The sequence below is a fragment of the Rhinopithecus roxellana genome, chromosome 12 (genome assembly GCF_007565055.1).
Source record: "Rhinopithecus roxellana isolate Shanxi Qingling chromosome 12, ASM756505v1, whole genome shotgun sequence".
NCBI lineage: Eukaryota > Metazoa > Chordata > Mammalia > Primates > Cercopithecidae > Rhinopithecus > Rhinopithecus roxellana.
Window position 1 is genome coordinate 54,238,397 of NC_044560.1, and position 27,954 is coordinate 54,266,350.

The window sequence follows — 27,954 nt, forward strand, 5'->3', positions numbered from 1 at the left end:
ATAACATTTGAAAGAGGTCAACACAAGTGTTTGGCACATTGTAGGCCTGTAAGAAATGGTAGTTTCCCTTTCTCTTTCCCTCACCATGGTCAGGGAAATTAGAGTTAGAACTGGGTGGAGCTGGGGCTGGAACCCAGGACTCCCAACCCCAAGGCCAGGGTTGTTCTCCCTGGAGGTGACACATTCTGCTGGTACCTGCAGAGCCAGGCAGTGTTTATTCATCCATCCCATCCCCACTTCTTGGGGCACCTGGGGGTGCAATGCCAATGTGACATGGTCCGTTCTCCCAACTCACAGCCCACCTGGAGTGGCAGAAAAGACGACAAAAGCACCTGGGATGTCGATGCTGCCTCTTGTTCATTTGGCAAACTTTAAGGTTCAGCTTAAATGTCACCTCCTCCAGGAAGCCCTCCTTAACCTTCACACTATCCAAGCAGACAATGAGCCTCCTGCCTCTGACTCTCACTATACAGACCCTGGTGATAGCCCAGACCTGCCTCATGACAACCATCAGGTCACAAGAGCTAGGTAAGCATGGTGGTTAACAGACAAATGGATAAACAAAATGTGGTATGCATATGAAATGAAATGTTATTCAGCTTTAAGAAGAAAGGAAATTTTGGCCGGGGCGGTGGCTCACGCCTGTAATCCCAGCACTTTGGGAGGCCGAGGCGGGCGGATCATTTGAGGTCAGGAGTTCAAGACCAGCCTGGCCAACGTGGGGAAACCCCATCTCTACAAAAAATACAAAAATTAGCCGGACATCGTGGCACTTGCTTGTAATCCCAGCTACTCAGGAGGCTGAGACAGAAGAATTGCTTAAATCTGGGAGGCAGAAGTTGCAGTGAGTCAAAATCACGCCACTGCACTCCAGCCTGGACAACAGAGCAAGACTCCATCTCAAAAAAAAAAAAAAAAGTAAGGAAATTCTGATGCATGCAACAATATATATAAATCTTGAAGACATTATGTTTAGGGAAACAGCCAGGCACAACAGGACAAATATTATATGATCCCACTTACATAAGATACCTAGAAGAGGCAAATTCATAGAGATAGAGAGTAGAACAGAGGTTACTAGGGGCTGGGGGGAGGTGGAACGGGGAGTTTGCATTTAGTGGGTGTCGAGTTTCAGTAGTGAAAGATACAAAAGTTCTGGAGATGAATGGTGGTGATGGTTGCATAACAATGAGTATATTAATGTCATTGAACTGTACACCTAAAATGGTTAAAATGGCAAATTTTATGTTACGTATATTTTACCACGTTTTTTTAAAAACTAAAAGGAAAGGGGAGGGTTTTAGAGCCCGAATGTCTGGATTTGAATCCTGATCTGCCACTTACAAGCTGTCTGGTCTTGGGAAAGTTTCTTAAATTGATGCCTCAGGGTTTTTTTTTTTTCTCTAACATGGGGCATAGAATAGTATCTGAGTCGTAAGATTAGTATGAGACCAAATGAATCACAAATGAATCAATGTGTGTAAAGCTCTTAGAACATGCTTGGAAGATAGTAAGTGCTCAATAAATATTAACTATTATTGTTAGCAAGTCCCTCTCTTCCGGGTCTGTCCCTACCAACTTCTCCTGACTCACCTCTCCCCAGCACCTCCCCAACACACACTCAGCTTAGATGTCACCTCCTCCAGGAAACCCTCCTTCCCTGATGCCTCCCTCCCTCAAGTCCCTTGTTTCCCTACCACAGCCTGGATGGCCCCATCATAGCCCAAGTCACTCACTAGCATCACTCCCATGTTATAACTGGGGTGTCCTCTGTGTCCTCTGCCACACCAAAAATTCCTTGAGGGCAGGGTAGAGTCAAATTCACCTTTATATGTCTGGTGCCTGATACACAGAGGTGCCTAGCAAAGGTTGTTGGTTCCCTGGGCACTAGGGGAGTCTGGTTAAGAGTGGAACAGGGTAAAGGGTGGAGAGACAGGGAGAGGAGGGAGGGAGACCAACAAGGTCATCATAGTCAAGAGAAATCACGCCCATGGGAAGGCTTTGTAAACTATAAAGTACTGTTTACATAGGAGAAATGACCAGTGACGTGAACCGAGACCCAGGAGGAGCTCCCGCTGTGTACCCGCTGCCCCTGTTGGTACCTCCACGAAGAAGGCGGTGGCCGTGATCTTGTGCTTCTCGTCGCCTCGCTCCAGGAGCGGGATGAGCAGGTAGAGGATGCGACACAGCTCCTGGCAGGAGTAGTGCACCATGGCCCTGGGGGTGGGGAGGAGGAGCAGTCCCCTCAGGTCTCCAGCCCCAGGGGGACCTGTGGGGGGAATTTGCTTGTGACATGGGAAATCCTGGGTAAGCCAGGATCACCTGGATTCCTGCATTCCCAGGATTTTCCACCTGGGTGGGATCTCAGAGGTCATCTGGTTTCACTGCTTCATTTAACAGATGAAGAAACTGAAGCCCAGAAGGGGAAAGAGACTTGCCTGAGGGCACAGCACAAATCAATAAGAGAGGCAGGCTGAAGACCCTCAGCTGCACAGGACCACGTCAGGCAGCAGAGAGAGGAAGGAGAGGATGTGAAGGCCCACTCACCAAGCACCAGGCAGCAGGCACACGCTTTCACATTGTTACTCCATCTGATCCTTCGAAGCAGGTTACTGTTATTATCCCCATTTCATAGGTGAGGAAACAGGCTCTAAGTGTGAACTGCCCACGGTCACAGAGCTAGAAAATGGCAGAGCTGGAGCCCCAACCAAGGGCTCACGTTCCAGCTGCCTGGTTCATTCTACTAAGCCAGTGGTCCTCTAAGTGCCACCCCCACCCAACCAGAGCATCAGCATCAGCTGGAAGCTTGTTAGAAGTGAACCGTCCCAGGCCAGGCATGGTGGCTCAGGCCTGACCACTTTGGGAGGCTGAGACGGGCAGATCATTTGAGGTCAGGAGTTCAAGACCAGCCTGGTCAACATGGCAAAACCCTGTCTCTACTAAAAATACAAAACAAATTGGCTGGGTGTGGTGGCACATGCCTGAAATCCTAGCTACTTGGGAGGTTGAGGCAGGAGAATCACTTAAAACCCCAGAGGCAGAGGTTGCAGTGAGCCGACATCCTGCCACTGCACTCCAACCTGGGCAACAGAGTGAGACTCCATCTCAAAAAAGAAGTGCACCATCCCAGATCTACTAAGCAGGAACTCTTAAGGCGGGGGCATAGCAACCAGTGTTTTAACAGGCCCAGCAGGTGATTCCATTGCACACTCAAGTCTGAGGAGCACCGTGTTACGCTCCACTTTCAGTGAATGTAGTGCAGTCTGACAACCATGCCTGGAGTCTGGAATGAGACAGCTGGGTTCAAATTCTGGCCACAGCACTAGCTGTGTCACTTGGGGAAAGATGCTTAACTTCTCTGGGCTTCCATTTCCTCATGTATAATGCTGGGATAATAATAGTGCTATTTCACCGAGGGCCGTGGCTCACGCCTGTAATCCCAACATTTTGGGAGGCCAAGGCGTGCAGACCACCTGATTTCAGGAGTTTGAGAACAGCCTGGCCAACATAGTGAAACCCCATCTCTGCTAAAAATACAAAAATTAGCCCAGCATGGTGGCGCATGCCTGTAATCCCAGCTACTCTGGAGGCTGAGGCAGGAGAATCGCTTGAACACAGGAGGCAGAGGTTGCAATGAGCAGAGATCGCGCCACTGCACTCCAGCCTGGGCAGCAGTGCAAGACTCTGTCTCAAAATAAATAAATAAATACGCTACTTCATTGGTCATGGTGAGGATTAAATGGGATCATCCATGTGACAGCTCTCTGCATGGTGCCTAGAGCATAGTAAGTGCTCAACAAATGTGATTGTGTCCTGAGATCCTGGGGAAAGCACCACCAGGAGCACTCAGGGTGCAGGGCTAAGATGCAGGCTCTCCTGCAGGAGCCACAGCGTTGGAATCAAGGTGTTCCCTCTTGACCCCATGGGAAGTTGTGCGTGGCCTAGGGAAGAGCTTTGGTCAGCAGGTCACTTCTCAGCTCTGCCACTTCCTGTCTGTGTGACTTTGGACACATGACAATTCCTCTCCCGACTTGGCATGTTCCTGTGCAAAATATATATTAATCACCCCTGCCTCACCAGTGACTATAACTATAGTAAAAATTAGCCTGTGTGGAGCTCTTACCATATGCCAGGGGCTGTTCAAAGTACTTTAATTAATCCTCTCCCCAACCCTCAGAGGTAGTTCTGACTATTATTTCCATGCTATTGAGGGAGAGTGGAGACTCAGAGGGAAGGAACTTGTCCCGGGTCACACAGGCGGCAAGTGGCAAGCTAGGGTTCAGATGCAGTCAGGCCATCTCCAAGGCCACACCTCAACAACTCAGTTATACTACCGTTTCTGTATTGGCATGGGAACTAAATTCATAATGCACTAAGGAAAGGTGCTTTGTGGATAGTCTAAGTGCTCCACAATGGCCAGGAATGGCTGAAGAGTGAGTGCCATCTTTAACATTTGTATCATCTACCTGCTGAGGAAGACAGCACCCTCTCCGCTATAGCGAAGAGGTGACAGACAGGAAAGGGTCTTGCCCAGAGAGAGATGCAATCCCAAGTCCATCTGAAGATCCTGAGGTCTCTCTGTTTCTCCCTCCCACCCCAACCCCAAGGTGGTCCTGGGACTCACCTTGCCAGCAGGGCCACTCCACGGTGGTGGCTCTCCGCCTGCTCCATGAGCTCCCAGCCACCCTGGTCCTCCAGAAAGGTGGTCTCATAAGAGCAGCCCATCCTCAGCAGCAGGGTTTTCACCACTTTCACCACCCAGCTGCCAAGACAAGGCAATTGAGACCTCATGCCTATCCGGGCTCTAGCAGGCCAAGCCTCCCTCCACCCCGACCGTTCCTGCCATCTGGCTTGACAAACTTCTCCTCACCATGTTAGGTAGGGGTATTCAGTGTATCCACAAAGGGTGACTTTTTACAAATAATCATTAGCTTTTAGAACAAGAGAGGAAACAGAAGCAAAGTCCACCTCCCTATGAAGGCTGTGCTTTTACCTCTGGGACCAGCCTCTCTCTCACCCTCCACTCCGCATCAGCCATGGGCTGGGCAGGCAGCTTCTCTGCTCACTCACAGTCTCCTAACTGGGCCGAGTCCCTCTCCAACTCAGGACACTTAAGGAGTGATTCTCAAACTGGATGCCCAGCAGCAGCCCTTGGGGAGCTTTTATGACCCGCCAACTGACCAGACTGGGGCTCCTGAGTAGCTGGGATTACAGGCCCGTGCCACCACACCCAGCTAATTTTTGTATTTTTAGTAGAGATGGGGATTCCCCATGTTGGCCAGGCTGGTCTTGAACTCCTGATCTCAAGTGATCTGCCCGCCTTGGCCTCCCAAAGTGCTGGGATTAGAGGCGTGAGCCACCGCGCCCAGCCTACATAGACTTTTATTAAAATAAAAACTGACACTGTATAGAACACAGCTTACATTTAAACAAAGTTTTCCAGAAACCTAAACATTTGCTGAAAGAGTTTATGGTGCACTTTGTGGACATACCTCAGATGATACTGAGAGCTGATGGCTCTCATGATTCCAAAGAAAGGACTTAAGTAATCAGGTAATCCGCAGAAACTTGCCCTTCATTTTCATGTTTTTGCTTTTGTAATGAATATTGATCCAGTGTGAAAATAAAAGCTTCTCCTGAGGCCAGAATTTTGGAATCATTCAACCTCTGTGCTTATTGTTTGAAATGTGTGCTATCAATGATAGTCCCCCACTGGCAATGCCTTCAGCACTCAGAGTTACAAACAAAAGGGAGGGAGAAAGACAGGCAGGCTCAGAGCGTTGTCCAATTCCCCCATCACCAATCTCTTCCCTCTGCAAGTACTGGCTGAATGGCTAAGCTGAGATGTACAGGTTTTTGTTTGAAGAAAGGTTGTTCTCTTCAAGTTCGGGCACTAGCACCTTCACCTAAAACAGAATGAGCCTCCTGCATATGTTCCTCCGGTGACTGGACCACCCTCCCCTCCCTGTGTGTCCCTATCTCCAGGGTCATCATTTTGGACACCTTCTTACAAACTGGCTTGGGCACAGATTGAGCTCCGGAGCTCGGAAGGGAATGACCTGACTTAGAGGTTCTAGGTAGCCACGGCTTGGCCAGCCCTCCCAGTCCTCATTTGTTGCGTGATGAATATGTATTTGGGCCAAAACTTCTGAATTCAGAACTGCATCATTCGTAGTTGATCCTCTCTGTCACTTCACCTCACTCCCTCAATCAGGCTTCATATTTTCACAAAAATGATCCTTGGTTTCCCCTCCCCCTCCCTCCCAACCTGACCCCAAGGTGATCCTGGGCCTGACTTCCCTCCCTTCTCACCCCATTCCCAAAGTTATACCTGTGACAGCCCAGATGGCACCCATGCTGCTTGGTGGAAAAATAGAGTGGAAACTCTTGGGAGGAGGGCTGTGCTATGGGTGATGGGGTGGCTCTTGTGTCCCCAAACACTCACTCTGCAAGTTTCACCCTTCTAAAAGGCGTTCTCAGCAAAGTGGAGCAAGGGACACCTTCAAATATTCATTCTCTGTACCTGCACGGGGACACCAGAGCCAATGATTGATACGACATGAAGTTGCTTTCTTTTTTTAAGATAGGGTCTAGCTCTGTCCCACAGGCTGGAGTGTAGTGGCACGAACATGGTTTACTGCAGCCTTGACCTCTTGGACTCATGCGAACCTCCTGCTTTATTCTCCTGAGTAGCTGGGACCACACACCTGGCTAATTTTTTATTTTTTTGGAGTGATGGGTTTTCGCCATGTTGCCTAGGCTGGTCTCAAAGTCCTGGCCTCAAGCAATTCTCCTGCCTTAGCCTCCCAGAGTGCTAGGGTTACAGGTGTGGGCCACTGCACCCAGCTGGAGCTGCTTTAAAGCCCAGGGCTGCTGAAAGTTTCACCTTCCTGGAAGGCACAGGAACCGGGCTTCACAGGACAAGCTCTCAGGCCACTCCCTCCTCCTCCTTCAAACCCAAGCTGTTTGCAGGGGTAATTGTTGCACTTATTACCAGAGCCTGCCTCTCCTCTAGGGAGGATGTGACCGCTTTGTGTGCTAACGCTCTGTGGAGCTATTCCACCTCATCACTGCAGTCTGGAGCACCGACAATTTGCTCCGGTGCCATACCCCTGAGGATTCATTTCCTATACAAATCACCACAACCTGGGTGGCTCAAAACAACAGAAACAAATTCTTTCGCAGTTCTAGAGACCAGATATCTGAAATCAAGGTGTCAGCAGGGCCACAGTCCTCTGAAGAGCCCAGGGGAGAATCCTTCCTTGCCTCTTCTGGCTTCTGGTGGCTCCCAGCATTCCTTGGCTTGTGACCACATCACTCACTCTCTGTCTTCATCAGCCTTCTCCCCTGTGTCTGGGCCTCTCTTCTCCTTATAAGGCCACTTGGCATTGGATTCAGTGCCCACATGGTTAATCCAGGAGGACCTCATCTTGAGATCCTTAATTATATCTGCAAATACCCTTTTTCCAAATAAGGTCACCTTCATAGGTTCTGGACAGACATGTCTTTTGGGGGCCACCATTTAGACCACTACATCTCATGGCTTTTCTGGCCCCCCTTCAGCCTGGCACATGCCTGCCTCTTCTTTTTCTGCCTCTCAGGCTGCTTCTGAGACGCTGAGGTAAGGTGGATACTCAGGCACTCCTCCAGCTTCTCCTTGATGTCCTCAGTTGAGCCACAGCCTCTGCATTGGCAGTTCACACCTTTCATCACTCCAAGGTCAAGAACTTTTTCCCATATGTGTTCCTCCTCCCCCTCCAGAGCCTCCTTTTTTCCCTAGAGCCCGTCAGCTTTCTGGGTGATGCTCTCAGGGCGGCACCTAAAAGCATGAGCAGGAGGGGAATGGGAACTGGCCGCACTGCTGACAAATGGTGTCTTGCTGGGATGCAACCCTATCTGGTCCTCACAGCACACCAGTGGGGCAGGAATCATTTATCCATTTCATAGGCAAGGAAACCAACTGTCAAGAGATAAAATTCATTTACCCAAAATACAACGCTCTAGGTGATGAAGCCAGGATTTGAATCCAAGACTTTCAGACACAAGCCCACTACACAACTACTTGCCCTCTGCCTCTCTAAATGCACCTTTCTGTGCATAACACACAATAGGAGTCACAGAAGTAAAAACTGATAAACTTGGCTATATGAAAATTAAACATTTCTGGCCTGGACATGGTGGCTTACACCTATAATCCTAGCACTTCGGGAGGCCAAGGTTGGAGGATCACTTGAGCCTAGGAATTTGAGACCAGCCTGGGCAATATGGCAAGACCCCCATCTCTACAAACGATGTGACGGAATCTCGCTGTGATGCCCAGGCTGGAGTGCACTGGTGCGATCTTGGCTCACTGTAACCTCTACCTCTCAGGTTCAAGTGATTCTCCTGCCTCAGCCTCCTGAGCACCTGAGACTATAGGCGCCCACGACCACACCCGGCTAATTTTTGTATTTTTAGTAGAGACGGGGTTTCACCATATTGGCCAGGCTGGTCTTGAACTCCTGACTTCAAGCAGTGAAGTCAGGCTCAAGTGGGAGGATTGCTTGAGCCTGGGAGGTCAAGGCTGCAGTGAGCCATGTTTGCGCCACTGCACTCCAGCCTGGGCAACAGAGTGAGACCCTGTCTCAAAAAAAAAAAAAAAGAAAAAGAAAAAGAAAAAAAGCAAACTCAATGTCATTCATGATAAGAGAAACACATACTAAAACTACAGCAAAATTCCATTTTTTAACTCTAATATTGGCAAAGATAAAAATGTTTTATAACACATTGTGTTGGCAAGGGTGTGGGGAAATAGATACTCCTGCACTGCTGGTGGCAGTGTCCTCTTTGGGAGGCAATTTGGCAAACTGGATGTTTTAGGAGTCACTCCATTTTATCCTTTATCATGCAATGGTCAGGAGCTTTTTCTATCACCTTAATATGTAATGCAGAAGCCCTTTGATGTGCCCATTCTACTTTCAGGAATTGTCCTACATATACAATCGCATGTACACATAAAGACATATAAACAAGCAAATTCACTGCAGCCTTGTAATTGCCAAAGGCTGGAAATCACTGAAATCCAGAGAAGCCTGGTTAAATAAATTATGATGCACTGGGATCCTATATGTAGAGATACTATGCAGCTGTTTAAAATAAGGAGACAGCTTGGCCGGGTGCAGTGGCTAACGCCTATAATCCCAACACTTTGGGAGGCCAAGGCAGGTGGATCGCCTGAGGTCAGGAGTTCAAGACCAGTCTGGCCGACGTGGTGAAACACTGTCTCTACTAAAAATGAAAACAATTAGCTGGGCATGGTGGCAGACACTGGTAATCCCAGCTACTCAGGAGGCTGAGGTAGGAGAATTGCTTGAACCCAGGAGACGGAGGTTGCAGTGAGCCGAGATCCCGCCAATGCACTCCAGTCTGAGCCACAGAGTGAGACTCCATCTCAAATAAATAAACAAGGAGACAGCTCTAAAATACAAAGGTCTCTAAGACACAGTATATAATGAAGGTAAAAAATGTGTAGCAGTGTGAGGTGCTGCCATTGTTGTAAAAATACAGAATATAAGCAAATGTGTTTATCCCTGCATAATCCTCCTCTGGGAGGGCATGAAGAACTTGGTTGTCTTTGGGAATGTAACTGGGGTAAGGACAGGGAAGGAAGCTTCCTTTTAATGTCTTTTGAGTATTTTACCCATGTGCCTATATTATCTACTTCAATTAATAATAAAAAATAAAGTATTTGGGCCTTGGATACAAACCTAATACAAATAATATCTCTAGGGAGGAAGGAAGAAAAAGTAAAGAGTGAACTCCTTGGGGAGGGCTGATTCTTTCCTGTGATCCAGACTAAACACAGTGTGTAATGCACAGATCAGGTGCTCAAAAACAGTTGCTTCATGAATTATTGGCTCTAATAAAAGTGTGCTTCTGTTTTCTCTTCTAGTCCCAAAGCTAATTTCTATTGATTGATTGCCTGGAGACTTTTGGAGGCTCCGGCTGGATGGCCCTTCCCACCACCGGGGACAGCAGGGTCAAGAGAGACGGCAGAGCATACCGCACAGGTACGAAGGCAGAGGGCTGTGCGCCCTTCTTGGTGTCCTTGGGAGAAGCCACGTAGCCAGGCAGGTTGAGGCCAATGTGGTAATGGACCTGAATAAGCAGGGCCAGGAGCAGCTGGGGGTAGATGCGCCTCACACGGCCCATGCAGCTATTGACAGACAGGAGCTCGCACAGGCCGCTGGCTGCCTATGGGGCAGAGAAGAGGCTGCTGGGATGCTGTGGCCCGTCTTCCCAGCACTCCTGGCTGGGGCCTGGACTGCCTCTCTGGGAGGTAGGATCTGGGTCTTTGCTGTTCTCTGGCCCAGCCTGGGGAAGCTAGGATTCCCCACCCCACAGACCCAGACCTCTGACTCTCTGGGTAGGCCCTGTCCCAGAGCAAGGACAACAGTCCACCCCTTAGTTTTGGTCTAGGGCTTTGATGTTTATGCAACCTTGGAAGAATCATGGTGGAAGAATCGCTTCTACCTCCTGAGAGGCAAAGAGTCTTGATCTCATTTTGCAGGTGAGGAGACAGACTGAGAGGGGTGAGGCTGCTAGCTCAAGGTCACCAGCCCCTTGGGGCCGAGCTGGAACTTGAACCCAGGTTTTCTGATACCAACTACAGCATGTTGTGCCTCTTCCTCATTCACAACACAGGCAAACAGAATGTAAGGGGCACCAGGCTGGCCTCTTCACCCCGGGCCATTAAACTAGGCTGTCCTCACTCCCATCCCCGTGAGGCCAGCAGCCAAGAAAAACAACACCAGGCCTTGAGCAAGAGCCTGGCTCAAGTGCCAGCTCTACCCCCAAGGACTGGTGACCTGGGGCAACTTCTCCACCTGCCAGTCCAGCTCTGGATCTGGCCTGGGCCCACCCTCATACTTGGCCCACCAAGTCCTCTCTAACTGGCAGAAGGGCAATACTAGGGGGTGGGGAGCGGATGATGGGCTGGTGTCACAAGACTCATGGCTCATTCTGGCTCTACCACTCCCTGGCACCTCTGGGCCTCAGATCTTTGAAAAGTGGAGTCACTGATCATCATCCTTCCAGTCCCACAGGAGTGTTAGAGCCTGAATGAGAGGACAAAGGAAAGCATGCTTTATACATCAATGGTTTGAGCTGTGCCATTAGGACTCCATGCAGGCCAGGCACAGTGGCTCATGTCTGTAATCCCAGCACTTTGGGAGGCCAAGGTGGGCAGATCACTTGAGGTCAGGAGTTTGAGACCAGCCTGGCCAACATGGGGAAACCCCATCTCTACTAAAAATACAAAAATTAGCCAGGTGTGGTGGCAGGTGCCTGTAGTCCCAGCTACTCGGGCGGCTGAGGCACGAGAATCGCTTGAACTCGGGAGGTGGAGGGGTTGCAGTGAGCCAAGATCGTGCCACTGCACTCCAACAACATGGGTGATAGAGCAAGACACAGTCTCAAAGAAAAAAAAAAAAAGACTCCACGCATCTGGGCCAAGAGGAAAGCATTTAACTGCAAAGTGGAAGAACCCCTGACACGTTCCCTTGGAGAAAAGTGACCTAACATGTGGTGGATGAGAACAATAAATGGCAGTTAATTTGCACTTTACAGCTTAAGAGGTTCTTCCACACACACTATCTCCCCTTTCTCAACAGGTAAGATAGACAAAGCAGGAGTTATTACAGCCCGTTTTACAGACATAAGCACCAAGGCTAGAGAGGGGAAGTGATTGACCATGGTTATATAGTGAGGCAGTGGCAGAGCTAAGACAGGTCTCTTGAACTCAAAGCCCTTGTACTTTTTCAGCAGCCCAAAGCTAATGATTACATCCAAAGAACACAGTCTGTGGTGTAAGGGAAAAGTCTCTAGTGATGTGTCATAGGGCTCTGCTTTTGGCTCTAACTTGCTCAAATGATTTATCAGGGCCATAAGATAAGAATGAGTTCAGGCTGTATCCACGCTTAAACTATGCTTGCTGGACAAGAAGCACAAATGAGTGACTAAAGAATACACTAACATACACCAATTATAGAAGAGGATGAATGCCCAAATTACAAGGGAAGGAGTGCTGGTGCCTTATGCACAGAACTCAGTGCTGGAGGACAAAGGCAGAGAGATACAGGAGTGAAGCACAGGATTTGGAAGCAGAAGATCTGCTGGGTTTGAGTCCTAGCACCACCACTGCTAGCTAGGTGACCTGGGGGTGACATGGAATGTCTGTAAGCAGGAGCATCCTCCTCTGTAATGGGATAATACTACCCTCTCCTTCATCTACTGTATCTTTATTTGCTTCCCTTCACCAGAATGTCTCGCTGCTGAATCCCCAGAACCTACAAGTGTGCTTGGCACATAGTATAGAGGAGGTATTCACTAAACATTTGTTGAATAAATAAATCAGCCCGACAAAAGCATTTCTGAGTGCTTACTATGCGCCAGGTGTATGCAAGATGTTGGGGATATCGTGGTGAGCACAGCGGGACAGCACTGTCTTCATGCATCTCACAGATTAACCAAAGGATCCCCTGCAGTGTTGTCAAATGACAACTGGTGTAAACTCTTTTCATACAAAGTATGTGAAGCAAAATACAATATCTACAGATTTGACCAGGTCAGGGAGATCGGGGAGGGCTTCCCTGAGGAAGTGATGCTGGAGTTAAGGGCCGAAGGATGAGTAGAAGCTAGCTTGGTGGAGAGCATTCTAGGTAGAGGAAACAGCATGTGCAAAGGCCCTGTGACAAGATAGCATGGCTTGATGAAGTTCTGACAAAGACCCAGGGGCTGGAGCAAAGCAAACAAGAGGACCATGCAGGGTGGGGAAGCCGGCCAGGGATGCAGGGCCTTCACCACAGGTAGGAGCACTGTGTCACTCTTGGGGACAATGAAAAGCCATCAAGGGGGCTGAGAAAAGGCGATGTGCATTTCTCAAAGACTTTTTGGCTGCAGTACAGATTGGAGGAGCAGGAGCAGAATCAGGAAGGTGAGCAGGGGTATTACCCAACTGGCATGGACCAGGGTGGTGATAGAGGCAGAGGGAAATCCATCCCTTCAGCCCAGCTGGCTTCCTGAGTCAGAGCTGCCTTTCCCTCTGTGTTCCCAGTGTCAAGCTTGGAGTGTGGCAGCAAGAAGTGCTTAAACATTGTGTGTCACCTAAATGAATGAATGTGTTATCTCATAATCTTCACAGCCGCCAAATGAGAAATATATTATTTCTATTCACATATGTAGAAACTGAGCCTCACAGAGGTGGAAGTGACTTACCTAGGCCATAAAATGGTAATGTAGGATTTAAAAAAAAAAAATAGAGAAGGGATCTTGCTATAGTGCCCAGGCTGGCCTCAAACTCCTGGCCTCAAGTGATCCTCTGCCTCCATCTCCCAAAGAGCTGGGATTACAGGCATGAGCCACCATGCCCAGCCAGAACCAGGATTTAGACTGTCTGTGACTCCAAGTCACTCTTTTCCCCTATCTCAGGCTGCTGCCGTCACCATAGATAACACTACTGTTATTGTCCCCAGTGAACCACAAATAAGAGCCAGAGCCAGAGACCTGCCCAAGACCACACAACTAGTTACTGGCAGAGTGCGGTACTGGAGGCTGGGTGTGCTGAGCTCAGCAGGAGGGAAGGAGAGAGGAAGGACAGGATAGGCAGTGATAGGGGCTGGCCGACTGGGCGCTTACCGCCAGGGGCACGATGGAAGCCCGGCCCTCCTTGGTGACAGGCTTCTCCTTCAGGCTGCCCAGGAGCAGATCCAGGAGATCTCGGACATCACAGCTGGGCTTGCGCAGTATCAGCTGCCTCCACATCTCTGCTCCATTGCTGAGAGGTCAGGGATGGGGGCAATTAGTGGTGGCCAAGGCAGTGGGGCTCACCCAGCCTCCAAATGGTTTCAGGAGGGGGAAGGTAAGATGCCAATGAAATGGCATCCATGGGCACACCTGCAAGGAATAGTCCAGAACACACTCCCAAAAAGTCAGGATCTAGAAGGATGAGAAACCCTATTTCCTGGCCGGGCACAGTGGCTCATGCCTGTAATCCCAGAACTTTGGGAGGCCGAAGTGGGTGGATCACCTGAGGTCAGGAGTTCGAGACCAGCCTGGCCAACATGGTGAAACCCCGTCTCTACTAACAATACAAAAAAAGTTAGCTGAGCATGGTGGTGCATGCCTGTAATCACAGCTACTCGGAAAGCTGAGGCAGGAGAATAGCTTCAACTCGGGAGACAGAGGTTGCAGTGAACCGAGATCGCACCAGTACACTCCAGCCTGGGAGACAAGAGCGAAACTCCGTCTTATAAAAAAAAAAAAAAAAAAAAAAAGGCCGGGCGCGGTGGCTCACGCCTGTAATCCCAGCACTTTGGGAGGCCGAGGCGGGCAGATCATGAGGTCAGGAGATCAAGACCATCCTGGCTAACACGGTGAAACCCTGTCTCTACTAAAAATGCAAAAAATTAGCCGGGTGTGGCGGCAGACGCCTGTAGTCCCAGCTACTCGGGAGGCTGAGGCAGGAGAATGCCGTGAACCCGGGAGGCGGAGCTTGCAGTGAGCCGAGATCGCACCACTGCACTCCAGCCTGGGCAGCTGAGCAAGACTCCGTCTCAAAAAAAAAAAAAAAGAAACCGTATTTCCCAGGTATTATGCCAAATGTTTCACATGCAATGTATTACTTCGGCAGATATTAGCTAAGCATTTACTGTACACCAGGCCCTAGGCAGATTTTGTGGAATACAGACATGAACAAGAATTCAAGACACTCAAGATCACTGAATTCTCACAATAACCCTAATGTGAGTGTTGTTATTCCCGTTTTACAAATGAGGAATTGAGGCTCAGAGAGATGAAATTACCAGTCCAAGATTACACAGCTGCAGAGTCAAGATGTGGCCAGGTCTGATGTCTTCAAAGCCTGTGCTCATTCCTCTAACCAAGGAGCAAGAATGGAGGCAGCTGAGCAGCCTGGGGCTAGGATCCTGAGCTTGTCATATAATATCAGGGAGCCTCTGCTCCCATCCGTTAAAAGGCAGTACACCAGGCAAGGAAAAGCATCTGCACCCAACCAAACTCCTATCATGGGGTGTTGTAAACACTGGCAGACCAGTGTGCTAAAGGGTTAACAAAAACCTTTCCCCTTCTACAAGAGTGTTTCAACCCTCCATTCACTTTCTAGCTCTGTTCCCCTGGAAACCTGATATAGTATATCAACTATGTTGCTAGGCAACATTACTTATGGTAATAATGACTCCACTGGTAAATTACATCTGGACTGGGAGGAACTATAAATTAACTATAAAAACTGATGGGGACACTATAGCATTGAGCTTCCCAGGATGCAGTTATCCTTGTAACTGGGTTTGTCCCTGTGGGGACCCTGGAAGCAAAGCCAAGATATTGTAAAAGATAGTGGTCCCTGTGAGGCCTGTGCCATTTAAGCCAGGGCAGCTCCCATATACACCCTATGGGTCTCTTTTCATCACACCTGAGCTTTCACCTGGGAGGCCCAAGAGACCAGCTCCTAGACTCAGGGCCAAGACTAGGGTAAGGAAAGTGAGGCATCCAGGGTGCCAACTTTAAGGAAGCCCTCATTCTCCGGCTCACACAAGTGCAGACTTGGCACCTGAGACTATCTCCTTAAATGTTGTGCCCTGGATGCCTCTGTCTGGCCTGCTATGGGGCTGCTGCAAGGACCCCCACAAAGAGGAGCTCCTGACCCTGCCCTGTCCTGTATCCTGAGTGACGGATGTCAGGTGAGGCCCCCGGTAGTCTTGTGAGTCTGACTGCTTAGTGGACCCAAGAAAAAAAACCCTGGTGGGGAGTACAGCCAGAAAGGGTTTAATTCTTCCAAGTGGGAGACTGGGATGTGCCAGCTGGACCCTAACCTTCCCGACTGACCTTCTTGGTTTCTATGAATGACATCAACTGTCCTTATTGAAGCACACCCCATTTGTACAGCTCTGCACAGTTCTTTGGCTCTCAAACAACCAACCGAAGGTGTGGATCACTCACTGCCTTGTTTTACTCATTCAAAGAAGACATGCGAGCATTTCCTGGGCTGGGAGGCTGAGGCCAGCCAGACTGACCTCTGCTGCCCACGAGCTCACCATCTGACCACAGTCCCCTCTGCCCATCAGATCATGAGCTCCCTGAAGACAGTGAGCATGGAGCACCCTTCCGCACGGGCCCAGGACCGAGCAGGCTCTCAACACGGCTGACTGCATTACTCTGCCATGACCACCCACCTGGGGTGGGATTGCAGGGATTATTTCCTTCTTTTGCATATGGAGGAAAGAGAGGACAAGTGGGCTACCCAAGACCCACACGGCAACTGGAGGCAGAGCCAGGACAGGCACTGAGACCTCCTTTCAATGGCATTGTTAAAGAGCTCTGGGCTGGTAGTTAGTTAGACCTGAGTTTAGGTCCTCTGTTCTATTGCTTGCTCAGTAAGTACCTAGGGCAAGAAACTTCCCTAAGCCTCAGTTTCCTCATCTGCAGAATGGGATGTTGTGAGAAAGAGAGACTACTGTAATGATCGGCACTGACAGCAGCAGTGCTCAGGAAGTGCTTAATGGTTGTCATAAACACCCCAGATCACAGAAGAGGGGCCATCTGGGAGGGCGAGGGGCTTATCTGGGCAGAAGGGGGTCCCCAACCTGGGGTGGGGGCTGCTTGAACCCTGTAAGATGCAGTGGCTGGGAACCCCTTCAGTTGGTACCTGTTCAGTGGGAGGGGGCACATGAGCAGGGCCACCACCACCTCGGTCATGAAGGAGCTGGCCAGGAGGGAAATGGGCAGCAGGGCCACCTGGCGGGCCCGAGGCTCCTGGATGTGGCTCAGCTGCATGTAGATGCCCTGCATGATTTCTGGGATCTGGAGCACAGCCGGGGCAACCATGAGCAGGGGGACAGCCCAATGGAGAAGCCAAGGGAGGCACGGGGGCAGCAGGAAGGTGGGAGGAGAGGGAGGGGTGTGACAGACTAGAAGACAGGGGAGAAGGCCCAAAGGAGAGAGAGAGGAAGAGGCAAGCAGAGCGCCTGCCCTTCCCTGGGAGTGAGCTAGTTTCTCTTTACTATGCTTCCCTACACCCTCTTCCACCGCCAAACCCACCTCCACCCGCCACCAAGTCAGTTGAGCTCCTTCAGGGCTGGTAAGAGAAAATCTTCAAGGTGGGAGCACCTAGAACTCAGCCACCAGCACCCCTTCCCTGCCCCATAGCTTAGGGGGCTCAGGTATTCCCCACCCTGCCCACTGTCAGGTAGGCCAGTGATGAGCAGGCCATGGCAGGGGCCTCCCGAGCCCCAGTGACAGCTCAGTCCCTGGCCCCAGGAGGCCTTACCACCTCCAGTGCCCTGTGGCGGTACCACTCTAGCACCGAGCTGAGCGTGACCTCCGAGGCCAGCTGCATCATCTCCCTGGAGTCCTTCCCTGGAGCCTCTGAGCTGCCTTTCAACCCTTCCAGGGCTGCCAGCAACAGGTCCTTTATCTGCTGGGGTCCCAGGAAGTCTCCAAATTCCTGAAACAAAGGTGCTGAGTTCATGACACTGATGGGTAGCCCAAGCTTTGAGCTTCGAGCTTTGTGCACAGAGGCACAAACACTGCCTGACGCCCACATGCAGAGGTCAGCAGGGAGGGCCAGAAATATTCAGTTAACAGATAAGTGTTGAACCTTTAGGGAAGGAGCTACAAATGTGGGAGAAACATGTCCCTGCACCCAGCACAGGGTGACATGAGTAAGGGAGAAGGAAGTCCAGGCATTGTGGCACAGACGGAGCAGGAGGGCACTCAGGACAGGTGTGGGTGGCTGGGAAGGCGTCCTACAAAGCCTGGAAAGCTGGAAGGGAAGAAGGCTTTGGGACCAGGTGGTGCTGCCCCTCCTCACTCCCCACCCTCCGCTGCTGGATGGGCACCAGGCAGTCACCACGATCACCCGCAGGATGTTCTGGCACGGGCTCACAGGGTTGTAGGGCCCCAGGAAATGCTTGTTGCTCTCATATAGCTCCTTCTTGTTGGTCTCTTCCTTATCTCTGGCTCCTGCAAGAAGAGAACCTTCTCAGTGAGGCCAGATCTCCCTAGTTTTGTTAAGCATACATGTAGGAAGTCCCTACATCATAAGGAACCAGCTTGATACATTTTCACATAGTGAACACACCATTGTAGCCGCCCCCAGGTCAAGAAGCAGAACCTGATCAGCACCCCAGAAGCCCTTCTTGTGCACTCCTTTCGATCACTAGCCCTCTCCCTGACCCTGGCTAAATACTATTCTAATTTCTCAACCCTTAGAGAGATGTTTTTGCTTTTGAACTTGATATAAATGGACACGTGTTATTCTTGATGTCTGTCTCTTTCCACTCAATGTTATATGGATAAGATTCATCCACACAGTTGCACCAGCATTAGTTCTTTCATTCATTCTCAGTGCTGTATAATTTCCCACAGTATGAAAGGCTATGATTAGTTATCAGTTCTATTTTTGATGGACATTTGGGTTATTGCCAGCTACTAAGCGTCGTGCTGCTAAGAACATTCTAGTGTGTCTTTTGGTGAGTATATCTACACAGTTGTTAGTTGGATACGTAGGAGTAGATTGCTGGGTCGTAGTCCAAGCATAGGTTCAGCTACAGGAGATATTGCCAAACAGTTTTCTATGATGGGAAATCAACCATACCCCACCAGCAGCGCATGAGAGTTCCCATTGCTCCACCTCTTGGCAGCACATGTCATTGTCTGTTTCATTTATGCCATTCTGGTGGACGTGCGGCAATACCTCTTTTAAATTGCAATCCCCTACCCCTGGTAGTACCAATCCTTATCTACTTTTCTTCAGTTTTTATCATCATCTGACTTGCTATATGTTTTACTTGTTTATTTTGTTCACTGCCTATCTCCCGACAACAAGAAGGTACTCTCACCAAAGAAGGATTATTTAATCTCTTTTCCCCACTCCTGTGTCCCCATATCCTATGATAGTACCCGGCACATAGTGGCTTCATATTTTCAGTTGAAGGGAACACATTTCAGGTGCACTTCCTGAGCCCTTATTGCAGCCCAGCTTGGATCCCCTCAAGAAATACAGGACTTGGGCACGAGAAAGGGCCACTGAGGCAGAGTGATCACATGGACCAAGTGTGTGTGCTGTTTGTAAAGGAGAGGAGCTTAAGACCTGGAGTCGAGCTTAAGACCTGGAGTCAGGCAGACTCAGGTTCTGACTTATATATATATATATATTTACATATATATAAGCCAGGCATGGCAGTGCATGCCTGTAATCCCAGTTACTCAGGAGGCTGAGGCAGGAGAATCTCTTGAACTTGGGAGGTGGAGGTTGCAGTGAGCTGAGATCGCACCACTGCACTCCAGCTGGGCGACAGAGCGAGACTCCGAAAAAGAAAGAAAGAAAGAAAGAAAGAAGAAGGAGGAAGGAAGGAAGGAAAGGAAGGAAGGAAGGAAAGGAAGGAAAGGAAGGAAAGGAAGGAAAGGAAGGAAGAAGGAAGAAAGGAAGAAGAAAGGAAGGAAGAAAGGAAAGGAAGGAAGGAGAGTCGGAAGAAGGAAGACTTCTTACGGAAGTAAGGAAAGAAACTGACAGAAGAAGGGAAGTCCCCCTTCGGCCTCATTCCTCCTTCCTTCTGAAGGAAGAAAGGACAAGACCCTGCCTCCCCCCCACTCCCAAACAGAAAGAAAGAAAGAAAGAAAGAAAGAAAGAAAGAAAGAAAGAAAGAAAGAAAAGAGAGAGAAAGAAAGATTAAATTAGCTGGGCCAGGCGCAGTGGCTCACACCTGTAATCCCAGCACTTTGGGAGGCTGAGGCAGGCAGATTACTTGAGATCAGGAGTTCGAGACCAGCCTAGCCAAAATGGCAAAACCCCAACTCTACTAAAAAACACAAAAATTAGCCGCGCACGGTGGCACGCACCTGTAGTCCCAGCTACTCAGGAGGCTGAGGCAGGAGAATCGCTTGAACCTGGGAGGTGGAGGTTGCAGTGAGCCAAGATCGTGCCACTGCACTCCAACCTGGGCAACAAAGCAAGACTCCATCTCAAAAAATAATAATAATAAATAAATAAGCTGGGCATAGTGGCGTGTGCCTATAGTCCCAGCTACTCTGGAGGCTGAGGTGGGAGGATCACCTGAGCCCGAGAGGTTGAGGCTGCAATGAGCCATGATTGAGCCACTGCACTCCAGCCTGGATAACAGAGCAAGACTCTATCTCAAAAAATAAATACATAAATAAACAAACAAACAAATCTAAGAGTATGGTTCTTGCCTGCTAAAAAAATAAAAATAAAATAAAATCTAAGAGTATAAGTTTGGCCTAGGGTTGCCAAATAAAATACAGGATAACAAGTTAAATTTGAATTTCAGATAAACAAATCATTTTTAGTGAAATTACGTCTCAAATATACTAAAAATTATCCATTGTTTACCTGAAATTCAAATTTTACTGGGTATCCTGTATTTTTTATTTGCTAAATCTGGCAACCCTAATTGGGTCTATAATTCCTACTTATTTCTCTTTCTTTCTTTCTTTTTCAAATGAGCTGCCTTGGCAGGGTGCGGTGTTGCATGCTTGTAATCCCAGCGCTTTGGGAGGTCGAGGCAAGCAGATCACTTGAGCCCAGAAGTTCGAGACCAGCCTGGGCAACATGGCGAAACCCCATCTCTACTAAAAATACAAAAAAAATTTAGCCAAGCATGATAGCAGGCTCCTGTAGTCCCAGTTACTCAGGAGGCTGAGGTGGAAAGATTGCTTGAGCCTGAAAGATTGAGGCTGCAGTGAGATCATGCCACCACACTCTAGCCTGGGCAACAGAACAAGACTCTCTCTCAAAAAAAAAAAAAAAGAAGAAGGCAGCCTCCCGAGCCAGAATAGACTCACAGAGGCTCCTATTCCTACCCCTAAAGCCAGTTATTAACATGGCTTATACCACCTTCACCCACCCTCCAGAGATGTGAGTGGCTCCTGGTCAACAGGGTAAATTTCCCAGGGACCAAATCTTTGTCCCAAATGCTAGAGATCAAGAAGAGTGAGGATACCAGATAAAGCCCAAAAGCCTGAAGGGACAGGAAAAGGCGAACTATATGACAAGTGCCTATAATGTGTGGCACTGAGCTAGTACCTTTACATATGCTCTTAGAAAAGATCTCACTTAATCTTTCAAAAAGCATGAATTTAGGCTAGGTGCGGTGGCTTCCACCTATAATCCCAGCACTTTGGGAGGCCAAGGAAGACAGGTCACTTGAGGTCAGGAGTTCAAGACCAGCCTGGCCAACATGGTGAAATCCTGTCTCTACTAAAACTACAAAAATTAGCTGGGTGTGGTGATGTGTTCCTGTAATCCCAGCTACTAGGGAGGCTGAGGCAGGAGAATCATTTGAACCCAGGAGGCAGAGATTGCAGTGAGCCAAGATTGTGCCACTGTACTCCAGCCTAGGCAACAGAGCCAGACTCTGTCCAAAAAAAAAAAAAAAAAAAAAGTATGAATTATGAACTATATCTGAGTGCACCCTTTTCACAGATGAGGAAATCTAGGCCTATACAAAGCACTTGCCTGAGGTCACACCACTAAGCAGGGACAGAAGCAGCTCTTATGCACAGGTCACTCTACCCCCAGAGCCAGAAGAGTTTAAACCACACACCAAGGTCCCCTGGTTTAGGGCAGAGCTAGGGTGATGGAGAAAGGAAGGAGGCAAGTGACAGCCAATACTGTGCACCTCTAGGTACAGTGCCTCTGGATACCTGTATCAGCCCATACCACATCACTAACTGCTCCCTGAAGCTGAATCAAGGAAAGTTCTCTCAACTACAAGCTTTAGCTGCTCTGGATTCTAAGACAGAAGCTGTTCTTTGTTCATTCATTCAATAGATATTCACTGAGCACCCACCATGTGCCAAGCCCAGAGATGGCTCTGGGGAATACAGGGCTAACCAAGATACAGCCCTGCCCTTCCCTCATAGGATTATAGTCTCTAGTGGGGAAAACAGACAGGAAAACAAGGTGTTAGGGGAACTATGCTTAGGTATACCTAGTATTAAGGGAATATGAAAATGATAGTCACAAACTAAGCTTGGAAGGATGAGAAAAAGCAAGACTGCTTAAATCAAAATAGTTTTGTTTGTAGCCTTTGTCCCCTTGTTCTATGGGGTCTTGGGCTTCACACCAGTTTCCAAAGTCCGCATCTGACCCTGTGCTGGTTTCCCCCATCTCCCACCAGTGTCTTAATGCCAAGGCTCCAGCTGATTCTTTATTGAATCCAGACTGAGCAACAACTCAGAGGACTTCCTTCAGAAGCAATAAGGCTTACGTTTTTGGAGCTCCAGGATAGTGTAGAGGATGATGATGCCGTCCAGAGCCTCCCGGCCAATCTCCTCATCAGGATCCCCAATGCGAAGGAGGAGTCTCCCCAGCAGAAGCCCCAGCGCCGGGAACCCCAAGGGCATCTGTTTGTATTGCAATCTTAGGGATTGAGTGTTATAGGTTCAACAATGCTATACATTAAATGGTGAACACAGGTGGATAGTCTGGCCCAGAAAACAAAGCCCTCTGAAGATGGCAAGAGCCACCTGGGAATCCCTGAACAGAGGCACAGGCTCCTTCAGAAGTAGGAAGATTCTCCCTAAGAGTCTCTACCCCTCCCAGGGGCCACTCACAAAGAAAGGCAGAGTCAGAAGCACGTGGTTCAACACAGAGATATTGCTGTTCACAGCCCGTGCTCGCTCATGGGCCTTCCCAGAGTTCATCCAAGGCCCCAGGGCCTGTGGGTTCAAAAGCAAGACTCAGAACTACAGGTTAGATGCCAGCCCCTGCTGCTGGGTGGACAGGCCAGCCTTCACCCATCAGCAGGAAGCTTCCAGAGAAGGCATAAAGGTCACCACAGCCCTCCTCCTCTTCTTGGGGTTTAGAGAGAGATGGAGTTCAGAATAGGACCGACAGACTACAGGGAAGAAGGAAGTCAATGAGGAGAGAGATGAAATGTGAAGAGTCATGAAGACAGAAGAGAGATGCAGGGACAAGCATGGAAAGAGCACAGATATGGTAGCAGCTATAACCATGGGCAGCCATTTAGAGAGTGGGAGGATGGGGAGAGAGTGGGAAGAGAAGAGTCTGGGACAGGGCCTGTGAGACAGACAGAGAGGCAGAACACTCACACACAATCACATCCTAAAGCCAAACCACTCCTGGGTCTGGCCTCCACTGCTCCTGAGCCAATTTCTCTCTTCCCTCCACCCTTCCTCCCTTCCCTTCCTTGCCCCTCCCATCTCCGCACCTCCAAGATGCTCTTCAGCCCAGCAGGAGTGGGGTCCTCGATAAAGAGGGCTTTGAGCAGAGACTGCAGGGCCTCCAGGGTCTGATGGTAAAGAGTCTGTGGACAGGAGGAGGATCAAGCCACTAGGGCACCTCTGGAGTAGACATCAGCCCCAGGCATCCCCTGCTGTGGGTCAGGGGAGGAGAGGGAATTTGGACCCAGGAGAGTTGCTTTCTGGTCCCACCTCTGAGACTAACTTGATGTGTGATGTTGGGCATATTACTTCCCCTCGTGGATTACAGTTTCCTTATCAACAATTGCTAATTATTATCTCTGCACTTTCTACCTTAAAGACGGAGGAAGCGGAGATCCAGCATACACTGAGAATCTACCGCTACCTGGTGATTTGCACAACCATATCACCCTGTCCACAAATTGTTTCTCTCATTTTACAAATGAAAGGACAGGGACACTTGTCCAAGATCACAGAACAAGAGGTTTCAAGTCATGAGGAGCAAATGAGAGGATGGATGGGAAAATGCTCTGGAACTGCAAGAGCTGGATCAATGAAAGAGCCAATCTTACTTTCATCATCTCTGGGGAAGTGCTCTGATTCTTTTTTGAATTGCTTCTACTAGACCCAAATAGGTTTTCCAAGTTGCCCCTTAAGGAAGCCATCTCTCCCCTGCCCAGGTTTCTCATTCCTTAACCACACCACCATCCTGGAATTGTCTTACTGGGCACCAGCATTACATGTACACAAGGCTGGGCAGTGGGTTTGAGTTACTCTGAGAAGACCCTCTCTTTTTTGCCTCCCCTCTTCCTGCCAGCTCCCTAAGTGTGCCTCCTAGGTTGTTATTGTCCGACTTCCTGAGTCTGCACACACCGTGAAGCCAGTGGTCCTTGGGGATATACCGGAACCACCAAGAAAGCCTGGCTCACCACCTACCTACCTCCTCCTTCCCGCCCATCTCTGCAGATTACTATGCAGTATTGTCCTCTGCTGGCTAAATCTGGTACTACAAAAGGGCTGCCTGCTTTTTTCATTCACCGGCTCCACCCCAGTCTTCTACAAGGGCACCACCTCCGGGACGCTGGTTCTCCAGCCTCACTTCCTAGAACTCTCGCCTAACCCTCTGGGTTCCAGTCACACTGCCACTTTGTCATTCTCTGCCTGAAATGCTCTTCCTTCTGCCACCCTCTGCAGCTAATTAGTTCTTTATTAACCTCTCAGCTTCACAATCACAACCCCTGACCCACCCCACCACTGCAGGCTCTTTATAGCACCACGTACTTCCGGCTTGCAGGATTTATGATTGGTGTAATTTTTCGTTTATTCGTATTTATTTATTTGATACCATCCATCTCCCCCACGCTCACCTCGGCTGTAAGGCTCCTGTGCTGAGTTCAGCACGGAGTAGGTACTGAGTTACTATTTGCTGAATGAAGTGATGAATGAATGTGCTGCACCCTGGGCTGAAACCCTTTGCCTTAACCTTCCCCACTGAGCCTCTCTACCCATCACCCTACCCTGAGGGTCACCTCCACTCCTCCTCCAGGAGCGCCTGGAGAGGTTTGAAGATGCTCGCATGAGCCTCCTGAGGTTCTGCTTCTCCAGACCTCAGCCCCAGTCTGTCTTCATTATAGCCTAGGCCTCAGCCCTGCCCCTCCCAATCCTGGCCACTTCCCTTGGCCATGCCATCATCTGCCCACATCCCTCCCATAGGGCAGGGCCCAGAAGTGGACAGGATGGGTATTGTTTTGTTTTGTTTTGTTTTGAGATGGAGTCCCACTCTGTCAGCCAGGCTGGAGTGCAGTGGCAAGATCTCTGCTCACTGCAGGCTCCGCCTCCAGGGTTCCAGCCATTCTCCTGCCTCAGCCTCCTAGATAGCTGGGCCTACAGGTGCCTGCCACCATGCCCGGCTATATATATATATATATATATATTTTTTTTTTTTTTTTTTAGTAGAGACGGGGATTCACCGTGTTAGCCAGGATGGTCTGCATCTCCTGACCTCGTGATCCACCCACCTCAGCCTCCCAAAGTGCTGGGATTGCAGGCGTGAGCCACCGCGCCTAGCCGGGTGTCTTTATTTGAATGATTCATCCATTCACTATTTATGAAGTACCTACTCAGACCAACAGAAGTGAGTTGAATTGCCCAAGGCCACAGACCAATGAGCTGGAGGATGCAGCTTCAGATCTCCTCCCAGAACTTGGGGCAGCCCTGAGGCCCTGCTGGGAAGGCCCATCTCACCTGGATGGTCTCAGCCTTGGTCTCATCCTTCTCCTGCATGGCCTGCACGGAGGGCAGGGAGAACACACTCTGCACACACATGTTCACCAGCTCCGATCTCTCCCACACGCCCAGGGTGGGCTGCGTGTGGCTGGAGAAGAGGCAGAAAACAAAGAAAGGGAGAAAGGGGCCCTACGGCTAAAGATGGGGGCTGAGCTGAGAAGCAGGGACTGGGCAAGGGGAGGGGAAAGGGTACCGGGGGAGGGGTGGAGGCGGGTTGGCGGAGGGTACAGCAGAGAGACGGAGGGAGGCAGAAATGGAGGAAGAGAGGAGAGGGGCTGTGGGGAAAGGGAAGGGCCATAGACACCTCAGCTGGGTCAGGATCTCCATGGCCTGCTTGCGGACGGAGCTTGAGAGAGAATCCAGTGGCTCCTCCTGGATCTGCCTCTGGACAGGGGGCCACAGAAGGGCTGATGAGGACAGGGCTACTGCAGGCCACCAGGGCCAAGGCTGCCCCCCTCACAAGGAGCAGGTCACAGCAGCCCCTCAAGTGCTCCTCCCACCTCAGCTGCCCAAGTAACTGGGACTATAAGCTCATGCCACCATACTTGGCTAAGTATTTTTATTTTTTGTAGAGACAGAGTCTTGCTGTGTTGCCCAGGCTGGTCTCAAACTCCTGAGCTCAAGCCATCCTCCTGCCTCGGCCTCCCAAAATGCTGGAATTAAAGACATGAGCCACCATGCCTGGCCTCCAGGAGGCATATTGAAACCATGGAACTGGCCCAAAGCAAAAATCACCATGCGTAGCCCTTGAAAACTGCCCAGTTGCATTCCCTTAAATTTTTTCTTGCTTTTTCTTTTTAGAGATGGGGTCTTATGATGTTGGCCAGGTTCATCTCGAAATCTCTCTTTTTTTTTTTGGAGACGAAGTCTTGCTCTGTTGCCCAGGTTGGAGTGCAGTGGCACAGTCTCAGCTCACTTCAACCTCTGCCTCCCTAGCTCAAGCAATTCTCCTGCCTCAGCCTTCTGAGTAGCTGGGACCACAGACACATGCCACCATCCCCAGCTAAGCTTTTTTTGTATTTTTAGTAGAGATGGGGTTTCACCATTTTGGTCAGACTGGTCTCGAACTCCTGACCTCAAGGGATCTGCCTGCCTCGGCCTCCCAAAGTGCTGGGATGACAGACGTGAGCCACCACACTTGGCCAAATGTCCATTTCTTTAAGATAAAAAATTAGTTGGATATGGTGGCACACACCTGTGGTCCCAAATCTCGAGAGGCTAAGGCGGGAGGATCCTGTAAGCCCAGGAGGTTGATGCTGCAGTAAGCCATGATGGTGCCACTGCACTCCAGCCTGGGCGACAGAGCATGACCCTGTCTCAAAATAAAGGATGTCCTTCTAATTGCTTCTCATTTTTGATCTAGCACCTACACACAGCAGATGCTCAATTAATGTTAGTTAAATGAAGGTATAGAGGGCAAGGACTTGTTCGGTTGTCTCTGTAAAGTACACGAACACAAATATAATTTTGGAAGCTCCACTGGTTATTCCTGCCCAGTCCATTCTGGTGGAGTGGCTGTATTTATCAAAATGATGAGGAAACTGTCTAAAGTTGCCCACCAGAAGGAATGGCTGGGAAAAGAATGTATTAAGTAATAAGAACTGCTTCTGGGTGTGCAAGGCTCTACTGTAGACTAAGCATTGGGTTGTGTCCTCCCAACAAGCCAATGGCACAGGTATTATCACACTCATCTGTGAGATGAGAAGAGTGAGGCTCAGAACTTGCCTGAGCTCCCTCCATGTAGGTGGAGGGCAGTTCGAGGTGGAGCTGAGACTCAATTCCCGGTGTCCTGCCTCCTCATCCTGTACTCTTCCCACCTCAGCCTCCCACCCCTGCAGTCTCATCAGTGGGTGGACTCAGGAATTCTGTCCCCTCCCACCCCAATGCCGCAGACCCGCCTGTGGCTCCCCCACCATCATCTTCTTCATCATAGTCTTCTTTTCTCTTTCTGCCTCCAACAGATCCTGGCTCTTCTGAAGGGTGGTGACATTCTCAACCTAGGGGACAGCAGAGGGCAAAACCTCGGAGTGAGAGCCCCACTGAGCCCAGTCCTCAGGGGTTGCCCATACAGCACTGTTAACCACCTGACACCTGCAGGCAAGCCAGAATTGGCGCAAGAGAAATGAGAGGTTCCCACAAGGGGAACTTGGAGTGGGGTAAAGATTGGAGAATACTGAGGGATTGGAGGAGTTAATCCTGAATGCCAGCATTTGGAAGAGGACCAGATATGAGGGACTGCAAAGTACTCCCCCTTCTCCAGTCAACTAAGGAGGGGACAGAAAGGGCCCCAATCCCTCAACCTGAAATTGCACCATTAGTAACGCTTCATATGGGTCTTCCAGTACATACAAGTCAGATTGAGGCATTCTGCTACCTGAGAGAGAACACATTAACCAATATCCAACTAATCTCTCCATTCTCATCATC

At 49.6% G+C, this 27,954-nt stretch overlaps 1 protein-coding gene across 1 annotated transcript in view; it reads right to left on the reverse strand.

Moving 5' to 3' along the window:
• The window catches only part of MROH7 (maestro heat like repeat family member 7), a 58,942-nt gene that overhangs the window by 12,771 nt on the left and 18,217 nt on the right, over window positions 1-27,954 (reverse strand). The window contains 13 exon segments of the mRNA XM_030912737.1: window positions 2,103-2,217; window positions 4,625-4,762; window positions 10,043-10,233; window positions 13,675-13,813; window positions 16,703-16,857; window positions 17,324-17,500; window positions 17,906-18,018; window positions 22,287-22,422; window positions 22,633-22,737; window positions 23,250-23,345; window positions 25,486-25,615; window positions 25,832-25,911; window positions 27,441-27,524. Of these exon segments, the coding sequence (XP_030768597.1) occupies window positions 2,103-2,217; window positions 4,625-4,762; window positions 10,043-10,233; window positions 13,675-13,813; window positions 16,703-16,857; window positions 17,324-17,500; window positions 17,906-18,018; window positions 22,287-22,422; window positions 22,633-22,737; window positions 23,250-23,345; window positions 25,486-25,615; window positions 25,832-25,911; window positions 27,441-27,524 (1,659 nt within the window).